Source organism: Styela clava, chromosome 2, assembly GCF_964204865.1.
Source record: "Styela clava chromosome 2, kaStyClav1.hap1.2, whole genome shotgun sequence".
Classification (NCBI taxonomy): domain Eukaryota; kingdom Metazoa; phylum Chordata; class Ascidiacea; order Stolidobranchia; family Styelidae; genus Styela; species Styela clava.
Genome location: NC_135251.1, coordinates 3,336,581 through 3,353,073, shown reverse-complemented (window position 1 = coordinate 3,353,073; position 16,493 = coordinate 3,336,581). Strand labels below are relative to the sequence as shown.

General features: G+C 36.2%; 1 protein-coding gene and 1 pseudogene across 2 annotated transcripts in view; both read left to right on the top strand.

The window, feature by feature from the left end:
• Nucleotides 1-2,312: 2,312 nt before the first annotated feature.
• LOC120335775 (trimeric intracellular cation channel type 1B.2-like) lies at nt 2,313-6,156 on the top strand. The gene is made up of 7 exons (XM_078110306.1): nt 2,313-2,424; nt 3,110-3,237; nt 3,904-4,045; nt 4,466-4,477; nt 4,621-4,727; nt 5,339-5,456; nt 6,128-6,156. The coding sequence occupies exons 1-7, from the start codon at nt 2,313-2,315 to the stop codon at nt 6,154-6,156; spliced, it is 648 nt and encodes a 215-aa protein (XP_077966432.1).
• Nucleotides 6,157-11,009: 4,853 nt separating this feature from the next.
• LOC120335766 (carnitine O-palmitoyltransferase 1, muscle isoform-like) overlaps nt 11,010-16,493 on the top strand; it is a 201,212-nt pseudogene continuing 195,728 nt past the window's right edge. The window contains exon 1 of the transcript XR_013474429.1: nt 11,010-11,127. The product of XR_013474429.1 is annotated as a carnitine O-palmitoyltransferase 1, muscle isoform-like (transcript). The remainder of the gene's footprint in view (nt 11,128-16,493) is intronic.

Below are 16,493 nucleotides of genomic sequence, written 5' to 3'. Positions count from 1 at the left end.
CTCATGGAGTAGCCTATTAGCTTTCGTTTTGATTCTTTTGCTGAACAAAAATAATTCTTGTTTTTATTTTATTGAATTACTTCATTATTAAACTATATTGAATCAAAGGGTTTCCGATATTAACCAATGTCAGATTATATATTTATATAACTAATAGGGAAACTCCACATTTAGGAAGGTTTTGAATTCACTTATTTATATTTCTTTTAGATTAGTGGTTCTCAAACCGGGATCTGTGAGAGATTATTGGGTAGGGTTGGGGTGGCTGAACAGCTGTTAGTTTTGGCGATATAGACTAACGTTGTTCTTGGCACTATCGTGTCAGTTCTTTGAAATTCACTTTACTTATTGGACACGAAAGGGCCTTATGGATCGCTTAGTATTTTTCTTCAACTACAGGATCAATTGCTAGAAAATTTGAAAGGCTTGGCGATGTGGCGCATCGTGCTAAGCGTTAGGAATACGCTCGCCACCTCATCTCCAATTACTCTTCGTAGGTTCGCATCGCATGCAGGGATAATCATGTGCGAGAGGATTGCTGGACTCCTCGCCACCGTAGGGTGGTTCACGTAACCGCTGGTCGGTTACGGCTTCCTCCACCATCAAGTTCATGCATCTCAAAACTAATCCCATCCATGGAATGGTACCGGTAACCACACGAGAGGCCGTGGTTCGCCATATGATTAAGTCGTCTTATCGGTTTTCCTCTCCCCAGGATAAATATGTAAATTCTATTCTAAGGTACTGTAATTGCCCGATTTTACATCTTTTCTTTGTTTTATTGTGTTCTTTTGACTGTTTTTGGTGGACGAGCACGTACTTGTACGTTTATAACTTTTTTATTAAGTTATGCCCGTCCTCCAGGTCGTCTGTGTTTTGTTTGTCCGTTTGTTGTTGTTTTGTTCCTATCGGAGTGATTGAAATAAAATTGATTGGTTGATTGAGAGCTATGCACCTTTCCCCGACCTTTGAACCCGGAATATTCTTCCTATACTTTACCATTGCAATATTCTCGAGGCTATTTTAAAAGTGCTTTTGTGTGTTGGCGCCCGTAAAATGGGGTATGTGTTTCAAACCATCATTATGAATCATCGCATACCGGTTCAACGATCTGTTTTTTTAAAAGTACCGTTAAAGAATTTCAGGCTAGTCTATCACAGCTATTTCTACACTAATTTTTATTACTGTAATTAAATTAAAACTCCTAGAAAGACAGAGTGACCATTGAAATATCTGATTTATATTTAAGTTTCCGAAACACAACTGAAAACTAACGAATTGTCTATTAGAAAAATATGCCTTCGAAGCGACAGAAACTAGAAGTAAATTATCTATTAAGATGAGTTAATCGTGCTTAAAATTATTACTAGCGGTTCTCCTCCAAGTGATGTATTTACTCGGATTCTCGCAAACTTTCGAAAATGGCAGAGAGTTCAAAAACGCAAATACGAGGTAATGTTTACAACCACGCTTGAAAATCTGTCCGAGTGAGAAAAGTGTCTGAGCGGATGCGAAATGGGGACATTGTTACGTCACTTTGTGAATCTTGCTGATTGGCCAATGTCACGAAGTAAACAAGGTAGTCAATGCTCGGGGAAAGGTCCATGTTCAGTGGGACTTATCGGTAACGCTCCGCTGCACACAATTTGACCCCGCCTATTGTCAACAGCACAGCTGTTCTGAGTGCAGCTGCATTCCCAGCTGACTTCGCCGGTCCAAAGCGCGACCTTGCGTTGGTCAATTTTATTTGCTATACCTGTATACTGTGTTTATTAAAGGCGGTTAAAGTTGGTAGAATAAGAAGCTTCTTTAGTAGTTACTTCTGGGAGGATGGTAGAAAGACAGTTCAAAAGTTTGCACATAACTGCAGTACAGAAATAGTCTACGTGTAATATTTTGAGCCTTAGTGGAACAGTGGAAGGTTTAGGAAATTTTGGAATTTCAAGATTTTACTTCAGTGTGTTGTCATTGGTTTTTATATACTCGTTATTTCACGTTTCTGAGATAATATAAGGATATTTGAAATTGAAACAAACTGCAATTCACGACACCGGCTGTCGGGCTGTGGCTTTCATAGCAAAATGCTGTTTAATAAATTCCATAGTTGTGTGTAGCTCGCCTCTCTTTGCAAGTAAAAGATAAAATTTTCAAATCAAACATCTTCCCCCTATTGCTAGCTGCGCCGCTGCCGGCCTGTATATATATACGGTATATGGTATTTTCTTTTCAAATCTAAATACTGTATATTCATACTGAATTATACTACACCCATTTCTAATTTTCCATTTTTCATTGTTTCTCAGTATATCATAATGGATGTTTCATCTATAGCAGACGCAACAAATAACTTGATAGTATATCTGGCAACAATCATAGAGATTGCTCATTATACTCTGGTAATTTACGGAGTACGGAATGACTGGGGTGAGTTGATCATATATAGACAGTTTTTTACGTTTCAAAAAATGTGGTTTCGACCAGTGGCGGGATTCCAATTTTTTGTCAGCCGGTTCCATCACACAAATGTCATATTTTTCAGCCAGTTCTGTTACAAAAAGTCATGTTTTTTTCAGTAATGTCAACCGGTCCGCAGATCTCATAAAATTCCGTGAGACGGTTCTATAGAACCGGTGCGAACCGGTTGAATCCCACTACTGGTTCCGACCCGCAGACTCAGAAGGATGGCTTGATGCTTTCTAAAGGCCTATTCTCTATCAGTAGTTGATACCTCCTAAATAATTATACTTTGGGTAAAACATAGAATCCAAAATGAATCTATTGCATGCTTTTTAACTGAGATATACTCTAGTGTAGGGGTTCTCAAATTTGTAGTGTTATGGAACCCGGGAAGTAGTTGACTAGTTAGTACAAAGCCCCACAATTAGTTTCAAAAAATAAAAACACAATTGTTATTTGCCAATTATTGTTTCTAAATAAATTAAAATTACCTCATTTAATGACTCCGCTTGTAATATTTTATTGATGACGTTATAGCTTTTTGGACAGTCACAAAATGAGCCAATTCAGTATTTTAATAAGTAAGTGAATAGCTCGGAAAGCCCCCAAGTTTCAATCACAGAGCCCTTTAAAAAAATTATTTTAAATTCAGATGTCAACAAGGCAAGGAAACAGCCAGTTGCCACATGGTTGATGTCGATAGCTTGTTGCTACGGTGGAGGGATGATCATAAGTGTTTGTGTAGGAAAACCTGCTCTGACTCCTCTATCCAATAATCAGGTATGGATTTGTTTTATTGTTAAGCTCAGGGCTGTGCAATCTGCGGTCTGTGGCCAAATGCGGCCCACAAGGAAAAATAATGCGGCCTGCAATTTTATAGTTGTTTAATCTAGTATGTGAGAGTAATTCCGATCCATTTGCATTGCAAAGCCTATACCTGAGTCCAATTTATTATCTATGACCTTACAATGCCCTAACAGCTAGGTTGTGCGAACAACGCATGTCATAAGATCAATAACCAATATTTTTGTGTCTATTAGAAACCTCTGTTAAAATAATGGTGTGGCCCGCGGTTTCACCCACTTATTTGTACCCCTTGTATTGAAAGCTGCACATCCCTGAATAGTTAATCTGAGTAAAAAAGCATATGCCATACTTTCCAAACTGGTACGAGGCCTTCAGGCGGTCGAATTCACGATCCAGAGTCCTTTACAGCCAAGATCGCTATGGCGACCAATTGAGTCGGAATTTCGACCCCTGTTCCAACCTTGCAGAACGGTAGTGTTCTGCGGAACAGAGTTTGAGAAACGCTGGAGTAGGCTGTGCTAAACCGGAAAGATTTCAATCATTCGTAAAATTGTAGATCCTCACGTATCGACAGGTATCGGTGGCAACATAGCATATGATAGCCTGGACATATAAATGAATATTAATTTTTCATTTCAGTCAGTTCTCATGATGACAATAGTATGGTGGCACATCTTCTACTCTCCCAAAGATGTCATTTATAATTTGTTGTCATGGAAACCAGCGATGTTAGTGATTGTTCTGGGAAAAGAAATGATTCGAACAAGAAAAATTATAAAAGGTATGCTATATATTTGTTTACACTTTCTGATATTTGATGTTTGTGAAAAATTTGCATCAAACTTCGCAATTCCAGCCATTCAGGAATGATTTTCATATTTATATCAGGGGAAAGGAATGTTGGTAAGACAGCTTAATAATATGAGGTACCTTCGCCTCTCTTTCAGTTACAAGTCTGTGTTGGGTATGGTGTAAGTTAGCCAGTCATTTGTTCCAGATTTCAGGACAAATTTAATTTGTAAGAACTTTATTATATGACACACGGAAATACGCTGTGTTCCACTGTGCTTGTTTTTCTTCCGTAGTCTCGGTTCTCAGTTAAGGCCAGCATATATATTGAGCATTGATACATGTGCTGCTTTCTGGTATGAATGCAAAGCGGTGCTCTATTGTTATTCCGAACAACGTTTTTGTAATTCAGGTATTCTTGAAGGTATTGTTCACTTCAAAAAATAATTTTGTACCACTACGATTCTCACACAGCAACACTTTATTTCGCTGTGCTCATCTCCACATATGTGTAATTATTGGAATCCTGCTCTCTTGTTATTTCAAACAATTATTTTCATAATTTAGGAGTGAAACTTGGTCGTGGAGCTTTCCCAGACTCTCTCTTGATCTGTACTATTCTTGGAATGTTTGGAGCCTGCGGAGGGGGGTTCGTCAAAAATGCTGCAACATTTGTGAGGAAACAATGGAATCATGAGACCGTGAAATCTATTCATTTGGCGACGTGAGTATTGATTTGTTACAAATCGAGACATAAAAATTACGGTAATTATTACGGTAGTTAGTGACTGGGCTATGGAGTTTCAATTTATTGCAAACTTCTGACACATGCGAGCAGGAGTAAAGATTTTGAAATCTTTAGAGCAGACAGACAATCAAGTTTACATTTCTAAAAGAGTTTAAGTAAAGATTTCACCATGAAACAAAATTCAATGTTTTGACTCCAATTTCTAAATATCACTAAAATTAATAAAAGTTAATAAGATGCTATAAGCTAGCGCTACTTAAATTTGTGGTAACTCTGGCTCCATTTAACCCGGTAGGCTTTGCTCCATGGCTTTGACTCCAGCTCTGATAGTGACATTCATATATTTTCTAAAATGAAAGAACCCGTTGTTAGTGAGCTTGATACATGAGGGAACCCGTTCTAGAATTCTGAATCGCTCTTTGGGAACGTGAAATGGTTTTCTAAGATGAGGGAACCAGTTTGACACAAAAGAGAACTCGTTCTTACAATTTTGAATTTAATTACTGGCAATTTACCATAATATCCTATTTTTTTCAGAGTAACAAAGCTCAGCCTTCTGTTCTCTCTACTTTACAATCTACAACTTCTAGGAATCCTGCCGATCTCATTCAACACTGTTGTTCTTCTACAACTAACTGTGATGTTCCTGATATCGGTAAGATATAATAGATTATAGGCAATTAGCCCATGATTTAATATGACCTGCTGAACTTGAGTGAAATAGATTAACACTTTGTGTTTTTACCTTTTTGCGTTCTAATACGGCCAGGCCAATTGGATACTCCCGTAATGTGTACCAGGTTAAGGGTTATTCTCGACAGCAGGCCTGCCTAATGTCTTTTATGGTTGCGGTCCACTTTCACATGAGAAAGTTTTTTGTGGGTTGCAAACTCGAATACCAACCAAGTTTTGATTTACCTTGGAAGTTCCTTATTACATAAAATAGTTTATGTACATAAATTTAATCAAATCCAAAAATACTGAGTAGAGCAGACGGAATATTTGAATATCGTATTGATACTAAAATATTAGAGCTGCAGTTTACTATTCGAATATCTGGTAACACATTACCTGGGCATGTCACTGAAACAAATTTTTGCCTTGTATTTGTACACAGGTCCCATTCCATGTCAATTTACCCCCTTCCCATTAAACAAAAAATTACAAACTTATTTATAGCGCTGGCCTTGGAATTCCCTGCAGGATTCGAACCTACGAACTCACGCAGGTTAATCAGAGGTTAGATAGCAGGCATTTCAAGTCCTATGACACGTTTAGACCAACTAACTCTACATGTAAGAAATTAATAAATTCTCGTTATTTCAGACTTCTTCGAAGTTTGGCGTGAACTTTGATCCGTTCCATCGAATTGAGAAGATAATCACAAGTTGCGTGATGGATTATTCTGCGTATGGGGGAGCTGAGGAGGGAAAATCCTCTGAAAAAAAAGCCGGGGAGGAAAAATCCCCTGAAAAGAAAAAAGATTCTTTGAAAAAGAAAGAATAAGTCCATAGGTTTTCAAATTTAATTTACTTCCTGTAATGCATCGAATTATCTGTTTAATTTGAATCAGGGTATTTTTTCTGATATTGAAACTCGTATTTCCCTCTTTCAACGTTAATTTTAACAGTTTTTATAATTTTGTAATACAAATTCCCACGCATTGCATTATATATTATTATAACGCAGCTAAAATTTTAACATAGTCTTCACTTTCTCAATGTTAATTTTGTTAATTTATTCCATTTTTTAAAACAAATATTTTTCATTTAAATGAGTTTAAATTGAACGATGCAATAGTCTTGTGGAAAAGTAGTCATTTGGGAACCACTGACATATATTACAATCAATTTTTTCAAATACTCAAGTGCAGCGTTTCTCAAACTGTGTTCTGTTCCACATGCTTTCTGAAATTGGTCTGCTGAACAGGGACAAAATTGGTCGCCAGGGATGGCCAATTCGAATAAAGTATTCGAATGTATTCGAATATCTCGTCATTCGAATATCGGAATTCACGTTCATAAGAATATCGGATATTTGTGTGACGTCACACATTTTCGACGCCGCTTTCAAGACGTTTCCGTTGAATGAAAACATTCTCGATAGAAACTTGCGCGTGATTGTTTTTATCACTCATCAGCGTAACGTGTTATTTAGGCCCGCAAACGCCTTTACGATTGTGTTATTTTCTCTAAAACGAAAATTTTCCACCACTTTGTTCCACGATAACGATGACATTTATTTTATTTTTGTACGCGCACGGAATTGTGAATCTGGTAAATACGTTCATCGGCGGCGAGTTTCTAAAGACAACGCAACTTTTTGATTGAAAAGCGGCAATTTAGAATACAGAAAATAAAACCGTAAACAACATAAGTTTTATTGAGGCCCGTGAAAATTTAAAAAACGCTTTTCTAGGCAGTGAAAATCGCAAAATTTCGTCTGCCTCTGGCACACATTATGTTTGGTCGGCGTTGAGAAACATATCGTCACTAATTGAGGGCGGGATTTGCCTGATTATCCATTACTTTAATATGCCGTCAAATATTTTCGGGTTAACACGATACAAGGTTTGAAACGCGACTTTTTCCCTGGTTGTGAGGATGTATATAATATAATTAATCTAAAGTATATTCAATCAATTTTATTGTGATGAAATAAATTTTACTCTTAGCATTTCGATCGAGCGGAGTCACTGTTAACAAGTACATCTAAATATTTGCCGAATTCGCAAAATTCGGATAAAAACAATATTTAATCGGACAGTTTACCTCACGTTTTTATTTTTATGGCCGCGGATTGCAATGGTATATAAGAGTGGTGAGGATTTTATTTTGTCGACGCAACCGCAGGTTAAATTGAAGACAATTAAATTAATAAGAGCAAGACATTTTAAATATGCCCGTGTCGGTCACGAATTCATCACTTTGCACAACAGAAAAATATATATTCCTTGTTATATTATTTGTTGTAAAAGTCGACTCTTTTAACAGGTGGCATGATCGCGGCGATGAATATGTATTTTTAATTTACTGATTATTTGAGATTTTTCTAACGACGATAACGAGTTGGCAAGATTGCAAAAATACATATTAAAATTAAATACATCAAGCAGTTTATCTTGTAATTTTAGGTCACAGATTGCCGTGGACCGAATAGTAATGTTTTTTTTTTGACGTAAGAAGAAGCAACCGCGAAAGATATTTTAGAATCTCGTAGTTGTCATGGATTGAATATTTTACGTAACAGAATGATCATTATACGCTGACAAGACGGCCCTTTTAACGAGCGCAGAATCGCAGTGGGTGTTACAGGCGGCAATGAGAATTTCCGACTTCGAAAATCCTGGCTGCGCGCTGGCGGTGGTGGTCATCTATTCTCTACTAATTTATTTCTAACTCCAAACACAACAATATGTTACACATAATAACAATATGGTTCACATAAATTTATATACAAATATACTGGTAGGTAGTAGAATACTCTAGGCTTAAATATTAGAATTTTTAAAGGCAATTATCTGAATACGAGTAGTATTTTTGTCAATAGACTCGACTATTATCGTAATATCATGGTACCAATGATAGAAAGCGTCAGACAACTCCTTGGCTATCTTTTCATATGGTCATTTGTACAAAGTGAATAAATTTAATAAACTGATTGTGTCACAAGTTGCTATTATTTTTTATTAATAGCTATAAACTATCAATTACTTTGTGTACATATACTGTTGGTCTGTGGCTTCATTCTGATATTTCTATTGAAGCTTATTTCCTAATTTACTGGGTTTTAATCAACTAAAACAAAAATGTGTTATTTTTGATTTTAGAATGTATTCGGAATTCCAGATTCGAAAACATTATTTTAGAATGTATTCGGAATAGTTTAGTATTCGGAAATGGCCATCCCTGTTGGTCGCCATGGCGATCTCGGCCTTACTTCGGCGATAAATTTTTCTCCCAACTGGTGACAAACAGTTGAACAGACCTTGCTATGTGGGAAGTCCGGGAAGATATGCATTTTACCATATTCAATCATCGTCTAATAGCTGTAATAAGCCTATGCTGATTATTGAGTCGAAATAAACTTATACTAGTCTCGTAGTGGCCAGTCTTTGAAAGAAAGTAAACATGAGGAACCCGATACCAGAATCCATGTTTGTGCATAGACTGTCAAGGGCTGTTGGTATTTTAATCAGGCTCAAAAATTATGTGCCATTGAGTGTTTTACGAACTGTTTATTTCGCAATTTTTCATTCTTCCATTCAATATGATATTGTCTTATGGGGTTCAGCATCAAAACCGCGCTGTCAGGACTATATCAAATGTGCCGTTGCGAACTAGACTTAGTCCACTATTTTGAAACTGAATGACTTATTTCACTATGAAATAGGGAAAATTATGCATAAATTCTCCTCAGCGAGTTTACTTGAATCGTTTGCGTCATATTTCACCGATTGTAGTAGCCAATATTCAATATTCGTATAATACACAATCCTCTTTATAAATTCATATTTTATTCCCAGAGCTGACACAAAATTCTCCCAAGAATAAATCAAGTGCACTGGTCCACAAAATTTGGAATCAAATTCCTGAATCTATTAGATTGGCTCCCTATGTGAAATTTAAAACAAGTTACCTAAATTTTCTTGTTAAGGATTACTAGAGTATAGTTATAATATTCAATAGTGATTAAAACATGTAACTGTTCATCATATAATGGTCACATTGCCACTGTTTGCTTACTATCTTTCAATTTTCAAACTAATTTTAAATATTTTTCTAAAATTCACTTATTTTTTCTGGTACCTATTATTATCTGTATTGAGAGTAGACTCCGTTTAATTATTTGGTAGTTAACTAGTCGACAGTTACTTTATATTTTTTTTCTCAATAATTATTTATCTAGAATGGGTGGTGGCTGACTTTGATGACCTTTGGTCGTATCCAGTAGTGGGGTTCAGCTGGTTCGCAACGGTTCTATAAAACCGTCTCACGGAATTTCATAAGAACAGCGAACCGGTTAGCATTACTGGTTACTCTCAATGACTTTTTGTAACAGAACCGGGTGAATCCCACTACTGCGACTCACAAGGCCTGCTTGAAATTGTGGCCCTCCAACTTTGCAAGCTTAGACTAGCTTGAAGTACAAAATCGAAAGTAGTTTGGTGTTTTGTGCGAGCATAAATGTAAACGAAGTTAATTTTTTAACTTGAAATATATTATGATTTTAGAGTGTAACTTATGCAATATGAAACTAATGAATTATGGGAAATTGAAAAATCTAGAACAGAATTGTTGCAAAAGCAGGTTATACATATTTATGCTTCATGAATATCCATGTCCTCGTAAATTCTCTGACTCCAGCGTCAAAACACTTGTTAGTACACGGTACCATGTTAGGGTAAATACCACAGGTTCCTTCCTGAGAGAGAGAGAGAGATTTATTTTTTCGTCAACCAAAAATAACAGTCATCGTAATAATAATAAAAATAACAATAAGAAATAAATTAGTTTGGTATAGACAGGAGGGAGCAATACGACCAGACGGTCATCAAAGTCAACTCCCCCAAAAATTTATGGCTTCCTGCCATAAAAGTGTCATTATTTTGTTACTTGTACACTTGATGGTATATATGCACACAATCAAATGTTCGATGCCCTTTACTATAGCCTACTCTTTTTACGGTATCTCGCCAAGACAACACTGTCTGGTCTCGCACTTTTATTTTCATGGTAACTAGACTGTGGTGCATGAAATCGACTTTTTTTGTTTAAACAGTGATTATTTGGTATGTACCGGGCCGCTTTGACAAACCTGTTGCTTTTCATTTTATTTATTCAATAACATATTTAGTTCGATTTTATTATATTTATCAGGTTTTTATTAGATTCCCCCAAGGGTGGAGTCGCTCGATAACCAGTATTGGTTTTCAACATCTCCTTTCACCCTGGAATACGACTTTTTTATATTTCCTTTAATTTGTGTATGTATAGTTTGTACTTTCAGCATGTTGAAGAAATAAATTACTGATTACTATATTTACTAACTCACTCCTTTATTTTTAGCTTTGCCGCGAATTGAAAATGTTTCATCTCAAAGAAGTGGATTCGACATTCTTTTGACTTGGAATGCAGTATCTAACGTTCTATACAACATAGAAATCTTCTGTGATAATGAAAAACATGGAGGGACTCACACTACAGAAGTTCCTCAGTACAGGATGAAGTCACCTATACTTGGTAAAACATATCATTTCCAAGTCTGGGCCAAGGATGAATGGGGAAACTCTGGCATCAAAACGCAGTCAAAGAATGTTATAAAAGGTATATTTCCAGAATTGTGTAGATTTTAATTTTTTTTGTCATGGACTTCTGTGAATAATACACATACGAGTATACATAAGAGCAACCACTGGCAGTCAGAATCATATTGTGGTGACGATAGACTGCCCAACTCATTGTAACAATTTATTCCAGTTTTGTCATGGATTATATCCTAATCGACTAGCACAGGGGTGTGCAAAATGTGGCCCGTGGCCCACGAAACGAGTTTTTAGTTCAGTTTATCTGGTACGTGCGGGCATTCCAATCTCTTTGCGCCGCAAAGCCTATACTGTACCAGTACCTGGGTGCCACTGCCATATTAGCAACCTTAGCTAGCAGAATTCTGTTGCCAAATACACACTGCTGAGAAAACATAGCAAGGGCACAGCCTGCAGCCTTACCCAGTTACTTGTATCTGGCCCTCCTGTAATAAAGTTTGCACACCCCTGGACTACAGCATGATATTGAAATTTAAGCAAAGCAAGTAAGAATTACAGTATGCACTAAATCGCGACTATTGGGATTTACAGCAATCACTCTATAGCAGTGATTCCCAAACTGGGGTCTGAGGACCTATTGGGGACCGTGAAGCACTTTTGGAGGGTCCGCGAAACAAATCTGTAATATGGCTATTAGCCTGATAATGCAAAAATTGAGTGCCTAAACAAATACACATTTGTCGTCTTTCGCTGTTTTGCAATCACCGCTAGAGACACTGATTCTTCACTTTCTGTTTCGATCACGCTGCTCCATTGTAATGTCACATAGCTGTGGGCCTGTGATATCACAGAGAGAGTTCAATTCATGTCACCACAGGTATACTAACTGCAGTACTGTAGCTAACGCTGCCCTTTTACCAAATATCGAAACAGATTGGATGTCACACTCACATTAGAGTTGCGCTTTATATTCTTTTGTTCGGTTCACTATACGGCGCGTTGATTTTTTTGTTGTGATCTTTTAATGTTTTGGTGCACAAGACCGGGAATCGTTAAAAAAATTTCGAGGGGTACGTCATGGAATTTTTTTCAAAAAGTTTGGGAACCACTGCTCTCTAGCAAAGCTGGTCAACTCGTTGATCGTTGCGTCACGAGTAGTCGATATCATCTGATATTGGTTGAATTTAATGGGTGAATGGGTGGGCCAACTGGGTGAATTTAATAACATACCACAAAAATACAATATACACATACAGTATTTGAGTCTAGGCAAGTTCTATATAGCATATTTTTACGTAACAAAAATAAGTTTTACCACTACCAAGGTTTGAAAATGATGCCCCATATACTGTGTGTCTTGCTGACAAAGGATGCTACAATACCTTCTGCAGTATGCAAATATATTGTCTCATTTTAAAAGTAGTATGATGAATTTTATTCGCAACTGGCATCAGAATGTCTAATTTTTTCTAATTCCAAGCGAGCAAAGAATTACTTTTGGAGGAAATTGTAAATTAGATACCAAAGTTTGAGCAGTCATGTAACATTTATGGTTTGAGAATATTTATTTTTGCTGTTTAGATAATACATGATTACTTGGCAAAGTTTCTCTAGGACTTTTCAACACTTACAACTAAAAAATTGGACCTCATATTTGAATTGTATAATATGAATAAATCTAAAACTAATGATGAAACATTTACTTAGGATACAATTACATAATCAAATTAACAACTTTAATGAAACCTAAAAAATACAAATTTTGAGTCCATTTTATTGGCAGCGATGGTAGTTTTTATGCGTGTGTGCGGTTATCTGCATATTCAGTACCCATTGCCCACCCAATTCATCAGACCCCAGGTGATGATCATGAGATTTGAATCCGATACATAATAATCTGCGATGTCAACACAGTTAAGTCAAACATTTTAACGACCAGTTCATCACACCGGCCTGATAACTTAGTTAGAACTATAAGGTGTTAAAAAAATAACGCAAAGTTAACAGACGTTAAGATGAAATGCTACTCAAAACATTTTAACACCTTTTTATATTTATAGAACGCAGAGAACCTCCACCTATCAACTTTGCTGGAGCAAATATTGGGAATCTGCATCTACCGGAAAGAGGAAATCAGAACAATCAGCAAATGGTGAGATTTGAGTAATATTCATTCTCAACTTTCTACGTTGATATTTCAAAGTATTCATATGTATGTTTTTAATCATCTCCTACACGATGTAATAGACAGTTACAGGCTCTGTTGTGTGGTGCATCGGGCTAAGCGATATGAATACACTTGGTACCACCCCTTTGATTACCCTGTGGGTTTGCAGGTTCGAATCCTGTGGGGGATAATTAAGTGTGAGAGGATTGCTGGACTCTTTGGCGCTGTAGGGTGTTTCACGTAACTGCATAACCGCTGGTCATTTATGGCTTCCTCCACCATCAAGTTCATACAATTGAAAATATCGACTAACTAACCCCATACTTTACATCAGTGGTTCTCAACCTTTTACTGACCGCGTACCACTTTCCTGTTTTTTACTGTGGCCGTGTACCACCGACAAAACTCCTTTTTTGGCGTAAGGAAAAAGACACGAGAAACGTGCTATGGGTGTGTTTTATAATGTGGCACTACATCATTTGTGGCGTAACATGCAAAACGAACAAAAACATGCCCATATCGCTTTGCAAACTTTCTGCTTATTCTGAGAGTGTTTTGGTGTGTTGGCGCATATAAACTGGTTTACGTGTTTGAAACCATAATTTTTATTAAAATTAATCAACCATGTGCCGTTTGCAGGTACTGATATTGCTAAGTTTAGCCTTGTCCATCGCAGCATTTGCAAGATTCAATTTTGGATACTGCAACTGAAGTAAAGCTCCCCGGAAGACATAATGATAATTGAGTTAAACAATACACAACTATTTTTCTGAAACACAACTGAAAACTGACAAATATCACTCAAAACTACAAAAACAAGGCAATGTTTGCAACCATGCTTGAATATCTGTTTGAGCGACAGAAGTGTCGTAGCGGTGACCGGACATTAGAACCCACGTACATTCAAACCCATGCGTATATCCGCGGGTTCAATCTACATGCGAGTGCTAAAACCCATGGGTTAGGGTGAGTGTGGGTTCAAATATCCGTAAAACAAAAAAAATTCCATAGGTGCAATAATATGCAGGTGCAATTGACATGGGTTTAAATGTAATGGAACCGTCTGAGCGGCTGGGTGCAGAAATTGCAATTGTTACATGTTGCGTCATTATTGACCTATAGTTACGGAAATAAATAAGGAAACTGATGCTTGGGGAAACATCCATAAACGCTGTTCAGTGAATACATACAGTAAGAAATATAAAGCGTTGCCGGCATATTTTAGCCAACTGAAAGGTTAATTATTGCAATAATTCAAATCTGCTCGCGTACAACTTGAAAAGCTCCCGTACCACAGGTTGAGAACCACTGCTCTACATAGACTGATAACCAGACGAGAGTCTGTGGTTCGTAATATGATTAAGCAGTGTAATCGGCTTTTCCTCCCCCGAGATAAATGTGCAAAACCTATCCTAATTCATGTTGATAATAAGCCTCAAAATGTGATGTCACTATGCATATTAAAACTTTGCTATACCATGGGACCAGAAACTGTGGGATATTCAGTCACTAAGCCATATGAAATATTTAATCCCTAAATTTGAATGATATAATTGTCTGCGTTTTTATAGCAGGTAATAAAGATAAAAAATATGCTAGATAGTAAAATTGAAATTTTTTCAAGGGGCAAAATGAACAAGAAGAAGCTGGTGCAGTAGGTGGAAACCAAGCAATAGAATAAACCAATACAACATGAAGGTGATGACGGTATGTGAAATACCATTTACTAAAACAGCAAACTTGATTTCTTGTCTTTTATATTTTCGAAATAGTTCGTGGAGTCATATTAGATCAGTTGTTCGCAATCTTTGATAATTAGAATGAAAATTACCATTCAGTAGCAGAAAACAACATCATCAATCATTGGTACTACAATCAAAATTATTGATAGTGATACAAATAAAACTAACATTTTTTAATGGTTCTGTGGCCTATCTCAAAATCTTTTCGTGGCACAGCAGTGGGACATGGCCCACTGGTTGAGAACCAGTGTATTGGATGAAACAATAACTCATTTTGTCTCCTATTTTTGCTATGTTCACTGTACAGTGAGTAATTGCCTTCGTTTTTTGAATGTGGTCTTTACATATCTGCGGACGATCAATTACCCTGAAATATTATTTTATTTGCAGGAATTCAACCAGGTTTTTCCTAAAGTTCTTTTTTAACAAACAATATTCAAGATTTGTAATTGTTGCTAATCTAATGCCTTATTCGAACATCACATAGAAAATTGTTATGATATTTCTCTACTGAGCACAATTTTTAGAGCCATCCGAATAGAAAATTTTTTTTTTTTTCAGATTCCGATGATCTTGAGAAGTTTACCAAACTGACCACATTCTAAAGACATTGCTAAGATACAAATGTTTCATCAACATGTTAATGTTAATGCCGTATATTTAACATTAAATTTCTCCAATAATCTCAGACTTAATTGCGATTGATCTTGTGGTATCCTGCAACACATTATGGACATGCATATGTAGTGAAGGGATCAAATATTAGTAATATTAACTCTTAAAGACTAGATAGTCTAGTCCAGTTATAGTGGAATTGAGGAGAAAATTTTATAATTTTGTTTTTTGTGTGAAATGCTGATTTTGCATAGGCTTGGATTACAAAACATAGTAATTGACTCTTAGTCATATGCACCTTCCTTCAGCAACGATTTCGGCAATTTAGGTCATCTCTCACAAGATTTGACCTCTTGAACTGACCTCAGAGCATTTTGTAAAATTCTGCACCAAATTCTGATTTGCATGTTTTGTCATACAAATTCTTGTCATTTCATGATTTTTTTATTTTATTTTCCTATTAGTTTTACAAATTAGGTTGGGTGCTGCATTAATGCTTTAGCTTCTTATGTACTATTTTTAGTGACTCATAACAAACTCACTTTAAGCTTTTCCAGATATCATGTGTATTGTTTTTATGTCGCCCTCATTCAGAAATTTTTGTGCAATTCTAATTTTTATGGTATGTCAACAACTTTCATTATTTAGGTCAGGTTTTGAGTTTTTTCTTATAATTGACAACTGCTGTATTTATTCTTGCTGTATATCAGTTTACTTTGCCACTCCACATTTTTGTTTGAATTTTAAAATATATAAAAATAATGAAAACTATAAAAATCAATAAAAACTATAAAAAAAAATCCAAGTTATTAACCTATATCGTAACTCGTTTCAAATAGCCATTGTTCGAATTTTTATCAATTTTTGTTGTGAAATGCATTATTATCTTTTGCTTTTATGTTT

Coding starts and splice junctions, on each gene's coding strand:
- LOC120335775 (XM_078110306.1), top strand. CDS start 2,313: ATGGATGTTTCATCTATAGCAGACGCAACAAATAACTTGATAGTATAT. Junction 3,238..3,903: donor CTCCTCTATCCAATAATCAG/GTATGGATTTGT, acceptor TTTTCATTTCAG/TCAGTTCTCATGATGACAAT. Junction 5,457..6,127: donor CTGTGATGTTCCTGATATCG/GTAAGATATAAT, acceptor TCGTTATTTCAG/ACTTCTTCGAAGTTTGGCGT.